Source organism: Quercus suber, unplaced genomic scaffold (genome assembly GCF_002906115.3).
Source record: "Quercus suber isolate HL8 unplaced genomic scaffold, Cork oak 2.0 scaffold_3B, whole genome shotgun sequence".
Taxonomy (NCBI): domain Eukaryota; kingdom Viridiplantae; phylum Streptophyta; class Magnoliopsida; order Fagales; family Fagaceae; genus Quercus; species Quercus suber.
Window position 1 is genome coordinate 963,350 of NW_027071805.1, and position 16,876 is coordinate 980,225.

Genomic DNA, 16,876 nt, shown 5'->3' on the forward strand with positions numbered 1-16,876 from the left:
TGTATATTGTTTATGCACCCAAATCATGGCAATTAGATAAATTACTGTTCATCAACGATGATGAGAATAGTATATGCTTCTTGCATAGTTGATGTATAAAACTCTGAAATGTTTGATTCAATCAATAGCTAACCCAATTAATCTATTCCATTATTCTTGTAGGTGAAGAATAGGAGGGTTGCTTCTCTGCTGATAGTAAATGTCTGAGAACAAATTGGACGTAAAAAATTATGCTTTATACATGGTGCAGAGGTTTCTAACAAAAGTAGTGTTTTAGTATGTAATGCATGCAACGCAGATCTTGATGGTAAAGTCAATCTTCCTAAATCATTTAAGAATGTCATCGTCTACTAATATTGCCTTCTTTTCATTCTGCTCTTCTTATCCTACAATATCAAGTCTCCTTTTTGTCATTTCTATCCATAGTCTAATTGATCAGAACCCATATAATTATCAATCCAAATAGTTTACATGGTTGTTGACTAGGGTAGACAATGTTGATCCATGTAACCCTAGCTAAAGGAGAATGCTGCCCCATCATTTTTTTTATTCACACCTCAGCATTTATTTAGTAAAAGAAGAGGTATCAGTTTCCAAATTAAATTGATCATCTCTGAAATACATTTTTCTTATTTAAAAAGGAGAGTGCTACTCCAGCTTTTAATGGACAAATATCTCAATGATGTAATGCTGGGGAAATGCATTAAGGAGAAGAAGAAAGATTACAGTTTCAACAATCCAGCACGTATAAAATGTTGTTCAATGAAAGATTTGCATTGCAATATGACAAAAATCTTCCCAAGATTCATTCTAGAAGTTTAGTACTATGATATGAATAACTCTTCTTTAACAGAGAGGGTTTACATGGGATTAAACATGGCAAATGATCTCAGCTTACAATGATGATTGGGATGCTTGTACAAAGGTGTGTTGTTACCTATAAAAAAAAAAGGTGTGTTGTCAACTTATTCTAGAAATAATGAAAATTCTATTACAACCCACAAATGGACCAAGCTATCCTGTCACAAATAAATTTCATCTCCTCATCATGCACATTCTCAATATTTTCCTGATTGCTACTACCTTCTTCACTGCTATTGCTTCCTGGTATGTCCAAGTTATGGTTGTCCCATATAAATCCCTCATCTTTCCTATCATGTTTTCTAATAAATTTGAGCTGCAGGGGGATCAATCCCAGGTTCACACCACAAGGAGCCAGACATACCACTAGGCTATGTGGCGTACCTATTTTGTTTTGTGGAAAAATCATGCCCATTATATAACATGAAACATGCAATATAGAAAACAACAGAGAAAGCAGTATGACGATTTTAATACTAAAGGAAAAAATTATTGCAATAAAGTGAATGCAGAGTTACGCAGACAACCCCAAAAGTTGTCATGAAAATATCTGTTCAGAACACGTTTTAAACATTTGATGCTTTGCATAACACAACACAATAGTCCATGTCCAAACTTCTTAAGTTTTAAAGACTGCAAATGCAATAGGACAGAACTTAGTGACAAGATACCTGTTGTTAGCTTGGAACCTGTCCTTTGCTATCCGTGTCAATGACATATTGACTACAATTCTCATCCTTCCAAACTAATGCAAGTGGTGTATTTCTAGTCTAATAATGGGCATGCCTAAGAAAGGAAAAATGCAAATGGCATTAGGAATTAATAAATAAAAAAGAAGTTTTTTTTGCTTGGTAATTAACTAACATACCCAACAAGATATGGGCCTTACCCACAACCCCATACTTGTGGAGATTGGAAGTGCCATTAGGCCCAAAGGAACTCTATAATTCATAACCAAACAAATACAACACATAGTAGGTACAATGATATGGCAACTATGGATTTAAAAATTGTTCAAAATTGAAATGAGAAACAACGAGACACATGCTATAAGTGATTGGACATTCATGATGATAAAAATGTGCTGCCTTGCACACGTTTGTGCCCAGGTCACACGATTAAACAAGAAGCAGAAAATGAAGAAAAATGATCATGTACCGATGAAGAACACAATGAGGGGCATGGTTCAACAATGTGCATGCATCCACAATAAACCAGAGAAAAAACATCATCTTACCTATCAATCCCAGCCCAAGTCAACAAACCCCACATGTAATAAAACCCTAATGACACCACAAAATAGCATACATATCCAACCAATGCACTAGAACTTCCAAATCCTAGTCAAGCAAGTAACTCACCAACTTAGCAAGCCGAACCCAATTTCACAATAGTAAACAGTTCATACAGGCACTATTGACCTATGATTTTAATTATTTTTTTCCTTTTTTTAATTGAAATTAACCTATAATTACATTCATAAGAATAACTCAGCCAATCCAACAATAAATATTCAAAGCATTTAACATTGTCCACGCTATAGAAAAAAAGGTCATACTTATTAAAAAACAACAAACCGTCCTTCATGTAAGGAACTACACCAGTATAAGCTGCAGATAGACCAGCCTGGTCACAATTGTACACTAGGACCAGACTAAATCTGTATCTATGATACCATGAAGGCAGGTCACATGACACACGCACTAGTCTCCGCAAGCTTGGAGCTCAACCAGAGGAATCTAAACTCAGCCTTGCAGTCATAGAGTGAGTACTCCCGCCAGCACACCATGTCTATCACATAGTAAGTCTGATCCAACTGCAAAGTCACAAACCCAATTATCACAAAATCAAACAACAGATGCTACAGCAGATTTATTTTGTGAAAGCTTTTGCTAACAAGTTTAATACTCGATTAATGAATTATGCATGCAAACTAATGAATTATCTTTTTTAAAGATCTATTAGAATAATTTTAAAGGATTAAATTCACCCATTCCCTATCAACTTAAGCATTTGGGAGACATGATATTATCATGGTATCAGAGCAAATAGTCCTAAAGTTGAATTCTATCTCTCCTCTACCTCCCCATTTAGAAATTGTATTCCACGTTTAGTTTGGACCCACACATGTGAGAGTGTTACATTAAAGAATAAATATATTATCAACTTAAGTTTTTGATACAATTGTTGATTTATCATGATCTTTAATATTCGTTAACATGTGCCCTTAAGGCACTCATTAATGAGTTAAGAAGCACGGACATGAGTACGGGTATAACAATGTGACACAGAAATTTTTGAAAAAATAAGACACGAATTCTGCAAGACACATCTATTAAATAATTATTAAATATATTTTTATTTATATTTTCTATATATTATTAAGCATTTATTTTTCATATAATATTAAATATATATCAAATTAAGAGTAATAACGGACAATAAAGCAAATTCATGACTATTAAATGATGTTTAGCAACTTTCAAATGCACAATTATTGTTCAAACATGAATGCTCTCTTTGTTTTGTAAGAGGCATTCAATGCCTCTTGTTCTCGTGTTCTGGTTGTGTTCTGCATTTTTTTTAAAAGGATGCAATTGGGACGTGCATAGGCGTGTCAAGTGTCCAGTGTCCACCGCACAAGCAAAACACCCAAATGAAGTGTCTGTTTCCTAGTTAACCCAGAGTTAAGATAAGAGCAAACTAAACAAACTTGAGTTAACAATTACTAAGTAAAAGACTTTGCTAATCCATATTCGATTACCTCATGAAAAATGCAGTCAAGCATAGAATATGACTGAGCAGAGCCTGAGGAATCTTTAGTCCTAGCTCCTCTAGGCAATGCAGAAGGAAAATGGTGCAGTATCGAACCATTTCTTAACCTACTCACTGTCGTTCCATTACTCGATACCACAAAGCATCGCTTCCCTGCTGGCCTCGCTTACACATACCTACATATAAAAACAAAAACAAAAAACAAAACTTAAATTTAAATGTGAACATCGCGCATGAAATTGTGGACATTTATGTGTACATCGAAAACTGTGAGAGAGAGAGAGAGAGACCAGTTTGGGGGAGTTGATCAGGGACGTCGATCATCCACTCGGGGAGCATGAGTTGTCAGATGAACCATTTACGAGCTTCGGCGCCTTTCAGTCTCGAGGCGTGGCGAATGTCGAGCTTTTTCGGTGAGTCTGAGGGTTCGGGTTCGGGGTCGGAGTGGAGGTTGAGGAAAGAGGCTAAGCAGCAAGCTTGGTGTTGGCCGTCGCGGCGGTGCTGTGCTTGGCGTTGTAGGGAGAGTTCTTTGCGTCTCTGTTGATCGGAGATCGCTGCTCGTTTGAACAGATGGCGGAGATCGTGTGGTGCCATTTTTTTCTGCTTCCACAGTTCCAGCTTCGTCCGTGAACCTCTTCTCTCTCTTTTTTTAGTTTTTTTTTTTGTTAATTTGGAAAGTAAAGGAAACCGTTGTTCCACTAGTAATTGTACCGGCGTTGTTTTATTGTCGCTTTAGGGCCTTCGCAAATTCTTCTACTAGTAATTGTACCAGCGATGTTACGTTGTTGTGTCGATTTTCAAAAAAATTTCTTTTTTTATAAGATTAAAATTCTTCTCTAATTTAATTTAATTGTATATGTGTTTGAAGTTCATTGCGTTATAGATGCATAGTAGTCAAAAATCCCTTTTTAGTATTGTTGTAATAATTTTTTTTTTTGGGTGCAAAATCGGGATTAACCACAAGAAATTAGGCCCAAATTTCACTTTGCTTACCACTAACTTAAAATTCATCACTTTACCCACTTGAAATTGGTTTTGTTACTCATATTTACCTACCTCACTATTTTTAGGTAAAAAAACTCTTTTTAAGACTAAAACATAGCATAAAACATATTTAAAAACCCTTCTTGTCCAATGCAATTAACAATGATCGAATAGTCATGAAAGTGTTCCTGATCAACCATGGGGAGTGTGAACTTAATGTGAGGAGCAATTTTGTGACCAAAAGATGTCCTAAGGTAGCGTTGACGGCTTGTTGGGAAAAATGCTGAGCCAAGGCCTTGGTTGTGTAACTTGTGTTCTTGAAGAACCAATGAATTAGGTTCAATGATGTTTGTCTTCACCTATACTAATAATTTTGATATTTGATTTGAATTTATTTAAATTTACATTGATATTATTCATCAATTTTTATAAAAATTAGCTCTAAATCAATTTGGAGGAACCTTCTCTAATCCACTATGTGACAATTTATAAAACTATTTATATGTATTATATAAACAAATCACATAATCCATTAAAAAAGTCATATAATTAAAATTGGAGGTGAATTATCTGTTTAATTACCACATAGTAGAATTGGAGCATGATAGCTCCAAACATATTTAAAAGCTAAACTCTTTTTTCCAAATAAATTTAGTAATCAAATATCAACCCCATCAGATCTTTACCAAACCAACCCTCACTAGATCTATATCATTAGTCAAGCCCAATCCATCCCCAAGCTTAGCAAATCTTGAGCCCAATTGAACCCAACTCAAAGCCCAACCCACCAACAACCCAAAAATAAAACAACTGACCCTTTTCTAATCGCTTTCCAGTCAGTCAAGCGGTTTCAATGGTAAAAAGCAGAGAGGCGCAATAGGTGGAAGGAACTGGAAGTGGAACATGGGAAACTCTCTCTCACTCCCAGCTTTTCACTTCTACTTCTAGTGCCAACAAGGTTTGAACTTTGAATTGAAGTGAAGAATTTGAATAGGGAGTTGGGTTGTTTTGTTGAAGAAGACACAGTAGAGAGAATGGAGCGTAGTTTGTGGGGTCACTTGCCGCTATTGATGAGGTCGAATTCGAAAGAGTCAGTAGAATACATTCTCCAAGCCCTTTGGAGAACACGCAAAACCGGTCTCGACGCCGCCGACCGCGACATCGTCCGCGACATGCTCCAGCTTGAAAACGATTCCGACCTCGACCCTGTATGTATCACCTAGTACACACGCCTATTCAATTTAGCTGAAAATCATGTCTTGGAATTTCTGTGTTTTTTTTTTTTTTTACCATGTTGCTGTTATTGTCATAGTGAATGTAATAAAAATAAAAAACAAAAAATCTTAGCTTGGTCTATTTTACTGTTACAATTTTATTTCCTCGTATCTATATGACATGACAATGTACTAGTGTGTCAGTAGCTCACTATGGGTGGTGGAGTATGTGAAAATGATAATCAACCATTCTTACTCTGACAAAAGTTGTGGTCTTAAGAAGAACTTTAAAATTTCAATGAAAGGTTAATTTGAGTGTTTTTTTAATTGATAATTGTGCGTAGGAAATGTGTATAGTAGCTCCTAGAAAGGCTTGAAAGGAATGTTTTTGAATGTTTAAACTTGATAACAACTTCTGGGGGCTTTTTTTTTCCTGTGTTACATGCGCGTATTTCATTCAATTTGTGTGAAGCTATTAGAAAAAGGAATTGAAGTTTAAACGTTCAATTTAATTTGAGTGTTTTTTATCGATAATTGTGCGTGGGAAATGTGTATAGTAGCTACTAGAAAAAGCTTGAAAGGAATGGTTTTGAATGTTTAAACTTAATAATGACTACTTGAGGCTTTTTTTATTTGTTCTCTCTGTTACAGGCGAATACTTCATTCAATTTGTGTGAAGCAATGTGAATTGGGTCATGATTATTCACTATTTAGTGCTTAACTTCATTTGCAATCTATCTTTTTTGTTTACGGTCTGTTGAGGATCCATAGTTGATCCCAAATTTTGGTGTTGGGTTCTTAGTGTTTTTAGGTTCAATTTGGAATTTTGCTGTCTTTTGTTGAATTAAATTATCTTTTGACTAAACATGCGTAGAATGATACAAGGTTGCTTTGTAAAAGCAGCCATTTTGAAAGTGTTCATCTACATTACTTGTTATATTATCACTATCTACATAAAAGGTGATTCAAGTTTTCTAAGTAGTATAGGCTTTCTTAGCGAATTCCACCTGGTGTGGGTTATAATTCTAATGTTCTATATTGCAGCTTTTGGTATGTCTTCGCATGTTGATCCGTAGGTTTGTTTACGAGAATGTCAGCAAGGATGACATTCATAAACTATTTCCCACTGAAGTATTGCCTGAACTACAAAGACTATTGACGCTTCTGCTACAAAAGTTTCAACGAGAATGGCGGGATGATTTACTCAAGGATCAGGTTAGAAATTTGATTATGGTATACGCAATCTCACTGATCTACTAGATAGCACACAAGAATCTGAATGAACAATGTCTAGGTTACTTTGCCCCGGTTGAAGGCAATGACATGGGATATGGCAAATCAGGATGCTGAATCAATAAACCCTGTGGCTGTTATCAATTTGAAGGTATCTGAAGAGTATCAGTTGCATTTGAATTTTTAGTGGTGAATGAACTTGAATGAGTGTCCTTTTGTTTCTAATTTGAGAATGAGAGTGAGAAATAAACATTAGATGGACGCTTACTGGAACTGTAAGACAAAAATTGCTCAATTGTCTGTGTGATTATGCACCTATTGACTGTTACTATTTTTGCAGCTTCAAAATGATGCACAGTCTCACTCAGGAGAATCGGATGTGAAGTTCCAATTAGCTCAAGATACTCTAGAGATGATGCTGAGTTCCATGTACTCTATAAGAGACCAGTTGTCTAACATGGTTAGTGTCATCCTTGATTTTTTTTTCCTTCATTCCAAAATATTTTTCAAATTGCAAATGTGGTTGTCTAAATATGTTCTATCATCTTCCTTTCAGGATGAGACCTCAACCAGGCATATATCCCAAGAAACCAATGTGGTGTAGAATATGATATGCATGAGATACTGTGGTATGATTTTGCCTCAAAATCTGCTTTTATTTTATTAGATTTCACTATATATGCTGTGTGATGAATGAAAGTGGCCAAATTACTTTACTTGAGAAAGATGTAAAGTTATGAACTTTCTTTGTTTTTGTGTGTGTGCGTGTGTGCATGCGCGCTCGTGTGTGTGTTCTTGGGGAGTTTCAACCATGACCCAAGAATTTACTTCATAGTAAGGGATATCAAATTATTAATTCACCAAAAGCACCCCTTCTGCAGATTGAACCAGAAGTTTAATCTGGTGACTGACTGGTTCAACATAGTCAACCTTTGATATAATAGATAATGACAAATTTATGCTGACTCCGTAGTAAACCTTTCCAAAAAGCTCATGACAAAACCTTGTTCACACACACACATATATATTTTGATGGTTGGAGGAGAGAGGATTTGAACCTTTGACATCTCTATTGGAAACACCAGAAAGTGTCAGTTGAGTTACAAGCTCTTGGCACGTGTACATTATATTGGAAACTTAGAACTCACTCATAGAAGCTATAATCTTTCGACATCTAAATGGCAGAAAGAAGAGAAAAAGAATTAACCATTGATAACATGCACTAATTGTTTGGGCATTTTGCATGTACTCCTAGAGTAAAAGAAAAGTAAAAAGAAAACCATAAAGAAATCACGTGCCAGCGCGTTTTTAATTTTAATGATGGTGTTGGTAGTGCCGGTATTCATGGTTGTGAAGTGACAAAAAAGTAAAGGGCTTTGATTGTCTTATACTCCTTTTATACACTCTTCATACACTTTTTGTCTCATCATGTGTAAAATGTGGACACCTAGTGTAAAAGTGTGAATATCATATGTGCAAAATGTACATTAGGAATTGTAATGTAAAATGTTTGTTCCTGAAGCAATAGTTTAAAAAAAAAAAAAAAAAAAAAAGAATTCCTGAGGCAATAGTTAAAATGCTTAGAATAGTGCATTTTCTTCTTTAAGCATTACTGCGTTTGGAAAAGTTCTGAAAAAAAAAACATAATCTCACTGCTATAGGCAAAGGTATACATGTTATATTATAAACCATATGAGAGAAACCATGGTTATTTCACTTAACCAAACTATATGTCAGATTTATTAACTACTAAATAATTAATGGAATTGTTCTAGCTGGTCCTCTTTCTTGTCTTAAAAATAGATTTTTTAAACATATTGACTGCATCAGTGGTTCATGGGACTATAGTAAAATAGTTGTTTGTTTTTTTAAAATGTTTTTGTTATTATCATAGTAGATGTAATTTTAGCTTGGTCTATTTTACTGTTAAGATTTTAGTGTTTAAATTTGTAATGTTTAATCTTAATTATGAAATTGATTCATTTTAAGTTGAGAGTATACTTTTTCATCACCATTTTTCAGTCAAGTAACTGTGGTCCATAAATAATTTTTTTTTTTTTTTTTTTCTTTTTCCTGACATATATGATAGAATTTCAACATATGGATACCGATTGGTTTTTTGTATAGGTTGGGATTCGAACCCTAAATTTCATATTTAATGACAAAAGATTTTACTAATTAAGTTAATTGAAATCCACAACTTTCAATGAAAGGCTAATTTGGGTATTTTTCTATCTGATAATTATATAATACCTACTAAAAAAGCTTTTAAAAAAATGGTTTTGTTACATGTGAGTACTTCATACAATTGTTGTAGTGTGAAGCAGTCTAAATTGGGGTTATTCAGTGCTTAACATCAATTGCAATCCACTTTTTTTTTTCATAGTCTCTTGAGGATTCATAGTCAATCCCAAAATTTTGGGACATAAACTTGATCGTCATTGGGTGTTGGAAATATAGCATTGAAAAACAAGTTTGATTCAGCAAATAAGATCCCAAATAATTAGCTAGAACAAAATTAAAGGGAAGGTTAGAAAGATCTCACAATGTTGTAGAATCACTTTGTGAAAGCATTGTCCTTAAAGCCTACCCGGAGTAAAACTCAGTGTAATTGGCTCTCTTGGCTGAAACTATGCCTTGAACACGGATATATATAGTTTATATAGCTGAAACTGAAGTGTGGTTTGCACTAGTAAAATATGTGGGAGAGGAAGAGCAAACCATAACAGAGAGGGTAGAGCAAAGCAGAGCAGAAGGGAAGAGCAAACCAGTCAGAGCCTAGTTTTCCATTAAACCAAAGAGGCAGAGGAGGAAATATAAAAACCTCAGCCCGAAACAAAACTAATCTGGACCTATGCGACCGGGAGGGGCAGTGTGCATGTGTGATATGGATAAAGTCCACCATCTTAGGATATCAATGGTGGCTTACAACAACATATAAAAACATAAGTGAGTTCTCTCCTAACCAATGTGGGATTCACAACAATGTATAAAGTGTTTGGAATACATTCCCACACCAGCATTGGGTTCTCAGTGTTTTTAGGTTGAATTTACTGAAATTTTTTTGTTTGTTGTTGAACTGAATTACCTAACGAAACATGCGCAGAATGGTGGTTCATGACTCCATTGGGCATCTTGAAAAGCTTGAAGTATGGGAACTTAGCAATTGCACTAAATTTCATATTCTTCCAGGTTGTCTCATGATGAAATCTCATGCATCTTTAACACTTACAATCTGCTCAAGCCTCAAGAAGTTCCCTGATTTTTCTCAAGAAATGGAATGTTTACAGTAGTTAGCACTAACACTCCACTGGTATTTGTGAGTTGCTTTCGTCATTTGTGAATCTCATTGGACTTAAGAACATACTCCTCAAAAACCATTTGGTACATCTTACAAGTATTATTTATAAATTACAACATGTTGAAAGGCTTTCTCGGATGTCATATTTCCAAGGGCCTGGAGATTTATAGACAACTACCATGCAATTCTTATGTGTATATAGCAGAATTGGAGTTTGGAATTTCTGGGTTTTGTATTGTGTTAGATGCTTATGTTGAAATTGCATCTTGAATCAAATATATTAGTATTATTGTGGGGATTCTTTTATCAAAATCTTTGGGAATTTAGAAAATTTAAAAAGAAAAAAAAATGTATGGAAGAGCCGATCTTCATCGATTTAAGAAAGCTGAAACTTGGGAACCATTCTCAGTGAGCATCCCCTTAGCCGAAACTAGAATCTACATCACGCTTCCATGCCAAGAAGCAAAGAGAAAAATACTGTTCATGGCTTTCGAATTATCAATGCACCATCCTTCAATAATAGTCAAAAGAAAATCTAGTTCATAAGTTGATGCTGATATACGAAACAAAGACAGCAAGAGAAATACTTCTGCATACTTCATTCTCTATTTTTACAACCGACAATCATTTAAAGATGGATACAGAACTACCATCTTCTTCTTTTACCATATATTTATGAATACAAAGATAATTAAATAAAACTACAATAGTAATCACATAATTTTACATAAATTTAAATGATAATATTTACTAGAAATCTGTTCATCATACATATAGTCATTTACTAATCATATAAATTATCAAATTTGATCAGTTTGGATTCATTATATGCCACTCCCATCTACGAACTCTAGTCTAAACAAATTATAAAACACTCTCAACATAGTGAATGTTTAACAACAATGTGACCGTTTGAAAACCCATTTCAAGCAACCTCAACAAATGAAACCCAGATCCCAACCATTGAAGCATGCAATTAAAGAACTCCATCCTCCCCTTTTCAAGGTACCTATAAACCAATGTATATAACAAATATCTAACCAACTCCTGCCGGAATCTTCTTTAGGTCCTTTTGATTAGTTAGAAACTGTAAGAAAGAAAAATAAAACTAGAAATCTTTTTTCTTTTTCTTTTTCCAAACTAACACCCCCCACCCCACTTAACTAAAGCCTATTACAACTATTAGTTTTCACTTTCAGTTGTTCATTTCTCTGAAACCAGAACAACAAGGACAACACCTAGCAACCATTTCCTTTTGTTTTCTGAAATTTTTCCTCAACCAAACAGATTACAACATTAAAAAAACCAAAACCATAAAATTGCTACTTAACCAAATGATGTACATGACATCAAAGTTTCTCAATTTTCATTAAAAAATTAAAAATAAGAGGGGGAAAAAAAAACAACAACAACAACAACAACAGAAGGGGTTCTCTGTAAAATAAAAAATACGCACCAGTGAAGCTTGCGATCAGACATAACTTTAACATAAACAATTATAAAGAAAAATCAAAAGCCTATTTGTCCTCTTTTCAATCTCTTCCGTTCCGTTTGAAGTTCCTCGCATTTCCATCTCTCTCTTTGTTAGTATAATATAAGCCTTCCCAAAAATTGAAAATTTAAAAGAGGAAAACGGTGTTGCTTAGCATTAATTTTCTGGCTGGCTGCGTTCGAACTTTGAATACCACACTTAGCAAAGGGAAACATACATGTATACACGTGGCAACATGTGTTTCTGTTTATTGTTCCAAGTTTCTATTTATCAATCAAGGGTGCAATGCATCAGAGTTACATACATCATCCCTCTTATATTATGTAAGCCCATCATATGTGGGACTAACAAACAGAGAAAGGATGCATATATGTGTTGAATGAGACAACTTTTCCTCCTAGGGGCAAACTCCCAGAGTTTAGCAGTTATCTAGCTTCTAATCAATTCATTAGTTGATTAAAACAAGGTGCTGAACATAAATTTTCTTCTTTAATTTTGAAAACTTCAATGGTAGTTATGGCAACTCCACCTCATGGAAAAAGTTACTTGACAATAAGCGAGTGTCACATGGATAGAGTTACATCAGAAGATAGATATGCTTGCAAAAACATAGCATGCAAGGAATTAAAAGACAGGCCTACGCTAGATGAGGAACTTAGAGATTCAAACTAAACCTTTGTATTTGTATCATTTTCAGCTACTAAACACTCTGCAGAGGGCTGCTTTTCAGTAGCCAAGATTTCATCACCATTAACAGCTTTCTGAGCATTATTGTTAGTGTATAGATTAGCCCATTGGGCTTAGCCTAGTATATTACTTGTACTATACTTCTATTACTTGTACTGCACACATACCTAGCCTATATAAAGGCTCTCTTTTGTACATTGTTACACAGATAATATTATACTGACTATTCAGTAATTCTCTCTCTTTTTATATTGTTAACATGGTATCAGAGCCTTTCCTCTGATTTTTTGGTTCCTGTGGACATCTTCGGCGTTCTTCCGCTGCCCTCGCCTTCATCCGGTAGTCACTGTCAGAAGCGAGTCACCGCCGTCACGCCCACAAACCTAGAACACTCGGATTTCGTCAGTTTGTTGATCAAACCGCCAAAGTAAAGGCATACATTGACAGATCTGACAGTCCCGAGCAAAACCCAACAAAAATCTGCCAGAAACAGCCTTCCACGCGCCCCCACGCGCAGCCAGAAGTTTCTGCCTCACGAGCACGAGCTGCCACGCGCTGACACGCGCCACCACGTGTTGCCATGCGCCTCCACGCGCCGTCTCTCCCTTACACGTGCTTTCACGCGCCGTCCACGCGCCGGCCACTCGCCTCACGCGCCCTGCTCCGTTTCATGGACTGCCACGTTAGCCCTAGGGTGACGTCACTCAGCCACGTCATCATCCCACGTCAGCATCTCGCGTCAGCATCCCACGTCAGCATCCACGTCAGCATTCCACGTCAGCGTCAACCGTTGACTTTGACCAGGTTAAAATTTTTCAACAGGACCTGTCTTGCTCAGTTTTTCGCGTAGATTCCGATTTTGGGCTCCGTTTCTGCATTTGAGATCTCTAAATCTCATTTTTTGATCATTTTCTTCATTATGGCTCAACAAAGTGAACGCGATATCATACGTCCTATCACCATTATGTTGGATGGTCCTACTAGCTATCATGCGTGGTCTCAGAATATGACTGTTTTTCTCAAGGGTCGTAAACTGTGGAGATATGTGACTGGTTCAATTCCTAAGCCAGTACCAAACCCTAAGTCCAAAGTCATAGCTGCTGAAGAGTCTTCCATGACTACTGTTACAACAGATGATTATGAAGATCGCTTAGAGGAATGGGAGAGTATTCAGAGTAAGATCTTGTCTTGGTTTATTAATACCTCTATTCCCTCCATTCTTAATCTTCTTCCTCGTCTTGAGACTGCTGAGGCTGCTTGGAAGTTTTTGGCTTATCGCTATAATTGTACTAATGATTCAAGCTTAGAGTTCCACATTGAATCAAAACTTTATCAAATGCGACAAGAGACAGGTCAGTCTATTTCTGATTTTTATTCTTAGACTTCTACTATGTGGGAACAACTCTCTGCTGCAGATCCTCCACTAGTGTGTTCTAAGGACATTGAGCTCTTTGCCAAATATCGGGATTGCCGTAAATTTATGCACTTCATGATGGGTTTGCGTGAAGATTTTGAGCCTACTAGGGCTTCTCTACTTAGCCGGTCTCCTACTCCTTCTCTTGATGCTGCAGTGAAGGAGTTCATTTCTAAGGAAAACCGTCGGCCTGCTTATCACATGTCATCATTTGATCATGTATTGGCTACACCATCTCCACAGCCTCCCATTGCTGCATTCACTGCTCCTCCACGGATAAACTCTGGGCGTCCCACCTCTCAATCTTCCAAAGGTACTCGCTGTGAGTTTTGCCGTGCTAAAAGCCATGACATCTCAGTTTGTCGCAAACTGCAGAAATTTGTGCAAGAGCAGAATAAAGCTTCTCTTCCTCGGGCAGCTGCTGTATGTCCTTCAGATCCATCGGTTCCTACAGGTCCATCTTTGACTTCCTCACTTACTACGGCTGATATTGAGGCAGTTGTTCAACAGGTTTTATCCCGCACTTCCACTGCCCTTTCTGTCACCTCAGGTAAACAACCTTGGTTTTTTGATACTGCATGTTGTAACCATATGACTCCTGATGAATCCCAATTTTCTGATAAGGCACCCTTAGAACATCCAATNTTTATTTGCAATAGAATTCGGATTTAACTCTCCTCGTGTAGGAGCTCTCTCTCTCGACTTGCTGCGAGACATCTCTCTCCCCGGGCTTTACTCAGGGCATGCTTTTTTACATTAGTTTAGTCTGTTTACATACACTATGGCTGAAGAAGTCATCAACGGGTTTGAGAAGATGAAGTTGATGACGGAAGAGGAAGAAGTGATAACGATACGAGATGAAGATAGGAGGGATGAGATTGAAAGTTGCTCGCTCAGTTTGGTAGGCAAGTTTCTCACATGCAAACTGTTCAACACACGGGCTGCTTAGAATACGTTGAGGCGAGCTTGGGGCTTAGAGGAATCAATGCAGATTGTGGAAGTTGGCTCCAACCTTTTCCAGTTTAAGTTTGAGAAGGAATTTGATATGGACCGAGTGTTTAAAGGAGGTCCTTGGTCTTTTGACAACTGAGTGCTCTTGATGAGAAGGTGGCAGCCTGGAATGACTGCGGCAAATGTTAAATTCAATTCAGTGGCTCTTTGGGTTCAGATTTGGGGAGCGCCGTTTGACATGTTCTCATCCAAGGTTGCCTTTGAAATTGGGAGTCGTTTGGGGGAGGTAGTGGAGGTAGAGATGCATCAGAAACGTGAAGTACAGAATTTTTTTATGAGAGTCAAGGCTGCTGTCCTGATTTCCAAACCTCTTCGACGGGGTGGTTTCATTGGTGGATCAGATGGGAAGAGGTCTTGGGTTACTTATAAGTATGAACGCCTTCCATTATTCTACCATTTTTGTGGACTCTTGGGCCATGATTTGAAGCATTGCGCTAAATTTTTCGCTTTAAGCAAGGATGGTGGAGAGGTAGTGTGTCCATATGGGGAGTGGTTGCGATCAACAGGAGGTCGAACCCGTTTTCCCCCTAGAATGGGCTCGACCAAGAACCAAGCTTCAAATAGTGAAGGAATGACTAAAGCGCAGAATGAGTTTGGTGGCAGTCAAGTGAAGCCGGCGGCGGCGATAGCACACAATGAAGAAAACCCTACTAGAGGCGACATGCATGCAAAAGGAAATAATGTGATTTCAGGGACCTCCCTGGATTCCTTGGATCATGTTTCCGTAACGGGTGCAATAACTAAGGAACGGTTGGGGCAACATTTATTGGCTGATAACTCTGAGGCGCCGACTTTAAATATTGAGAGTGAATCTCTTAATTCTAGTCAGCAACACGTGGGAGTGAGGCAGCCAGAGTCAACAAAAGGGCATGTGGAAGGGAAGGAGCAGAATGGGCCTTTTGTTACAAAATAAAAGCCTACTTGGACTAGGCTTATAAGGATGGAGTGTGGGCCGGGGATAAGGAATAAAGATGCAACTCCAAACACGTTGGGGAAAAGAGGAATACAGGATGTCGACATTGAAGCAGAAACGGAAACAAGCAGTTAGGAGGGGAAGCGTGGTAGACACTCTGAAGATTCTCTAATGGATGAAGCGGCGGGGGTGCAAGAGCACCTTTGCCGAGCACAATGAGGCTATTAAGTTGGAACAGCCAAGGGCTTGGGAACTCTTGGACAGTTTGTAGCCTTCACAAATTGGTGAGGGATCAAGCTCCCATAGCATGTTTCTTAATGGAGACACGCTTAGATAGAGGGGGTTTTAATAAACATTGTAGTGAATTTCCTTTTCCGAATAAGTTTATCGTCAAAAAGCCTTATGGGGGAAGGGGGTTAGCTCTTATTTGGAAGATGGAGGTCAAGATGGAGGTTATAAACTTTACAGATAACCATATACTAGCAAGGGTGGAGGAAGATGATGGCTTTGTCTGGATGTTAACATGTTTTTATGGGTGGCCTGAAGCATGTCAAAAGCCACAATCATGGGCTCTCTTGAATCATATACGCTCCTTTGTTGATGGGCCATGGTGTTGTGTGGGAGATTTCAATGCAATTTTACATTCTTCAAAAAAACAAAGTAAGTATCCTCCTCAGTTTAAACAAATCGATGATTTTTGTAACTTGCTGGATGAATGTAGGTTGGCTGATTTGGGATTTGTTGGATATCCTTACACGTGGAATAATAAGAGGCCAGGAGTGGAGAATACATAGGAAAGGCTGGATAAGGCTGTGACCAACACGAGATGGAAGGAAAAATTTCATGTAAGCTCGATGACTCGTCTTTTTTTCTCATGCATTTGACCATCGGCCTTTATTACTACATGCCAAATCTGATCTAAGGCGCTGTGGCAAATGTACAAGGAGTTTTAGGTTCGAAGAGGCGTGGCTAATAAGGGCTGATTATGAAG

General features: G+C 37.3%; 1 protein-coding gene and 1 long non-coding RNA gene across 3 annotated transcripts; one reads left to right on the plus strand and one right to left on the minus strand.

Annotated features, from left to right (window-relative positions):
- Nucleotides 1–2,371: 2,371 nt before the first annotated feature.
- Nucleotides 2,372–4,312, minus strand: LOC112004709 (uncharacterized). The gene is made up of 3 exons (XR_010627669.1): nucleotides 3,927–4,312; nucleotides 3,626–3,812; nucleotides 2,372–2,677 (listed from the first exon to the last, which is right to left on the minus strand). It is a non-coding gene; the product is annotated as an uncharacterized LOC112004709 (long non-coding RNA).
- A 1,127-nt stretch (nucleotides 4,313–5,439) lies between these two features.
- On the plus strand, nucleotides 5,440–10,644 carry LOC111987017 (uncharacterized). Of its 2 annotated transcripts, none has more exons than XM_024018713.2 (6): nucleotides 5,440–5,828; nucleotides 6,879–7,049; nucleotides 7,129–7,218; nucleotides 7,408–7,527; nucleotides 7,624–7,696; nucleotides 10,174–10,644. In XM_024018713.2, exons 1-5 carry the CDS (start codon nucleotides 5,655–5,657, stop codon nucleotides 7,669–7,671), a joined length of 603 nt encoding a protein of 200 aa, XP_023874481.2. In that variant the 5' UTR covers nucleotides 5,440–5,654; the 3' UTR covers nucleotides 7,672–7,696; nucleotides 10,174–10,644. The 2 variants fall into 2 exon arrangements, with proteins under 2 accessions (XP_023874481.2, XP_023874482.2); XM_024018714.2 differs by having other exon boundaries at nucleotides 10,260–10,644.
- The last annotated feature ends 6,232 nt before the right edge of the window (nucleotides 10,645–16,876 follow it).

Excerpts from the sequence above, each read along its gene's own strand:
- LOC111987017 (XM_024018713.2), top strand. The coding sequence starts at position 5,655 with ATGGAGCGTAGTTTGTGGGGTCACTTGCCGCTATTGATGAGGTCGAAT. Across the intron at positions 5,829-6,878 it reads ACGATTCCGACCTCGACCCT|CTTTTGGTATGTCTTCGCAT; the intron begins GTATGTATCACC and ends TCTATATTGCAG. Across the intron at positions 7,219-7,407 it reads TGGCTGTTATCAATTTGAAG|CTTCAAAATGATGCACAGTC; the intron begins GTATCTGAAGAG and ends CTATTTTTGCAG.